A 2803-nucleotide genomic window follows, 5' to 3' on the forward strand; every position below is an offset into this window, starting at 1 on the left:
CTGACTTAAGCTTTAGAGTGCCTTTGCAGGTACATCCCACCCTCTTTGTATTGCTCGTGCTCTCATACAAACAACGAACACAAGAAGCTCGGATTCCCAGAGACGGACGTTAAACCTTGCAGCACATAGCTCGGTAAATTCGAGGAATTGAAGCCGATCTATTTCCCAGGCAAGATCAATTGGCGCCCACCGTGGGGCCCAGAAAATCATATTTTTTCTTTTGGTCCCATCACCTCCGTCTGCGTCCATGGCTGACGTACCACCTCCTTCACTGTCCGAACTCATGCGAATGGTAGCTGAGCTACAACAAGCTAACCAATGAATGGCCGACGAAAACCAAATAATGGCCGCCCAAATCGCTGAACTAAATCATGCTCGGATTGAGCACAACGATATTGATCGCCAGCAAGCAGAAGATGAGGAACATCAGTCCCAACCCTCTCATGTCTCGAAGACTGCTCGAGGTGAAGAGCAACAGCCCGAAGATGAAAAAGAAGAAGCCGATGACCTTGTAGGTCCCTTCACAGAAGAAGTGATGAACTTCAAACTACCGAAGAGGTTCACTCTACCGCTAACCCTCACGTCGTATGATGGACTCGGAGACCCGAAGAAGTTTCTAAAGAAATTCCGATCAATAATGATCGTCAATGGTGCATCAGATACAGTCTTATGTCGTTGTTTTCCGAATTATTTAGACGGCCCTGCACTTGATTGTTTGTGTGCTTTGCCTGCAGGTTCCATTTCGCGATTTCACCAATTGGCGAAGTTATTTGAAGAGCATTTCGCCGGATCCGCAATATACTTGCACGATTCCGATTACTTGAATACTATCAAGCAAGGACCAAACGAAAGCCTAAAGGACTACATGACCCGCTTCACCAAGGTTGCAATCAGCATACCAGACCTCCACCCCGAGGTCCATCTACACGCAATTAAAAGCGGTCTTCGACCCGGAAAGTTCCAGGAGGCAATCGCAGTGGCCAAGCCAAAGACTCTAGCAGAATTTCGCGAGAAGGCTAAGGGACAAATTGATATCGAGGAGCTCAGACAAGCTCGGAAGTCTGACAAGTCACACCTCCGCGAAGATGACAAAAGCTCAAAGAAAAGTTTTAAACTAACACCTCGATTTGATTCTTATACGTAGTTTAACACTAAGAGAGAAGACATAATCAAAGAGATCTTGAATTCAAAACTGATCAAGCCACCAAGAAAAGCCGGCACCTACCCAGATGCAAAAAACGTGGACAAGTCGAAGTACTGCACTTTCCACCAGAAACACGGCCACAATACTGATGACTGCGTGGTCGCCAAAGACCTTTTAGAACGACTAGCAAGGCAAGGACACCTCGACAAATACATTGGTGGTCACATAAAAAAACGCGGCCCTAGCTCCACAACAACCGACCTCTCTGAACAAAACCGAGGAAAAGAGAAAGCATCTTGAAGCCAATATGAAAGACCACGAGGTATAATAAATTGCATTTCAGGAGGATACGCTAGTGGAGGATACTCGAATTCGGCAAGGAAAAGATCGTTCAGAGCAATATGCTCGGTAAACGGACCACAGCAAGATGTAGCAATCACTAATCAACAACCAGAAGTCACTTTCACACACGCCTACTTCAACTCCAGTATACAAAACCTGGACGACCCCGTGGTAGTCACCCTTCAGCTAGGGGATCTGTTAGTAAAAAAAGTACTTTTGGATCCCAGAAGCAGTGCTGATGTTCTGTTCTACTCCACATTTCAAAAAATGAAGCTCAGCGACAACATGCTACAGTCCACAGGAGGAGACTTGGTCGGCTTCTCAGGAGAACGAGTCCCAATACTCGGATCAGTGTGGTTACAAACCACACTGGGTGAGCATCCTCTTTCAGAAACTAATGATATTCAATATTTAGTAGTTGATTGTTTCAGTCCCTATAACCTTATTCTTGGCCGACCTTTTTTGAACAAGTTTGGCGCCATTGTTTCTACCGTTCATCTGTGTGTCAAGTTTCCAATACAGGACGATCAGGTTGTAACAATCCACGGAGATCATAAAGAGGCACGACAATGCTACAACATCAGCATGAAATTCCAAAACCGCTCAACGCAACAAGTCAACAATGTCGACCTCAAACAAAAGAACCACACACTGGCCGACCTTGACCCAAGAGCTGATTTTCTCGAACGCCCAAAACCTTCTGATGACCTGCAAAAAGTGTATTTTAATAATGATCCTAACAAATTTACTTACGTAGGTACATCACTCACCACATCTGAGTTACAGGCCATAACGACCTTCCTGCAAGACCACGCCGACCTTTTTGCGTGGACACCTTTAGACATGTGATGAGCGGATAATTTATACGCTTTTTGGCATTGTTTTTACATAGTTTTTAGTAAGTTTAAGCTACCTTTAGGGATGTTTTCATTAGTTTTTATGATAAATTCACATTTCTGGACTTTACTATGAGTTTGTGTGTTTTTCTGTGATTTCAGGTAAATTCTGGCTGAAATTGAGGGATTTGAGCAAAACTCTGAAGAAGGCTGACAAAAGGACTGCTGATGCTGTTGGAATCTGACCTCCCTGCACTCGAAATGGATTTTCTGGAGATACAGAACTCCAATTGGCACGCTCTCAACGGCGTTGGAAAGTAGACATCCAGGGCTTTCCAGCAATATATAATAGTTCATACCTTATTCGAAGATTGACGACGTAACTTGGCGTTGAACGCCAAGTTCATGCTGCTGTCTGGAGTTAAACGCCAGAAAAACGTCATGATCCGGAGTTGAACGCCCAAAACACGTCATAACTCGG

The 2803-nt window shown here is 44.7% G+C and overlaps 1 protein-coding gene across 1 annotated transcript; it reads left to right on the forward strand.

Moving 5' to 3' along the window:
- Window positions 1-343: 343 nt before the first annotated feature.
- Window positions 344-2335, forward strand: LOC140184161 (uncharacterized). The gene is made up of 2 exons (XM_072234457.1): window positions 344-1106; window positions 1488-2335. The coding sequence occupies exons 1-2, from the start codon at window positions 344-346 to the stop codon at window positions 2333-2335; spliced, it is 1611 nt and encodes a 536-aa protein (XP_072090558.1).
- The last annotated feature ends 468 nt before the right edge of the window (window positions 2336-2803 follow it).

This window comes from Arachis hypogaea, chromosome 4, assembly GCF_003086295.3.
Source record: "Arachis hypogaea cultivar Tifrunner chromosome 4, arahy.Tifrunner.gnm2.J5K5, whole genome shotgun sequence".
In the NCBI taxonomy this organism is placed as follows: Eukaryota; Viridiplantae; Streptophyta; class Magnoliopsida; order Fabales; family Fabaceae; genus Arachis; species Arachis hypogaea.

Excerpts from the sequence above, each read along its gene's own strand:
- LOC140184161 (XM_072234457.1), top strand. The coding sequence starts at position 344 with ATGGCCGCCCAAATCGCTGAACTAAATCATGCTCGGATTGAGCACAAC. Across the intron at positions 1,107-1,487 it reads TGACAAAAGCTCAAAGAAAA|GAGGATACGCTAGTGGAGGA; the intron begins GTTTTAAACTAA and ends ATTGCATTTCAG.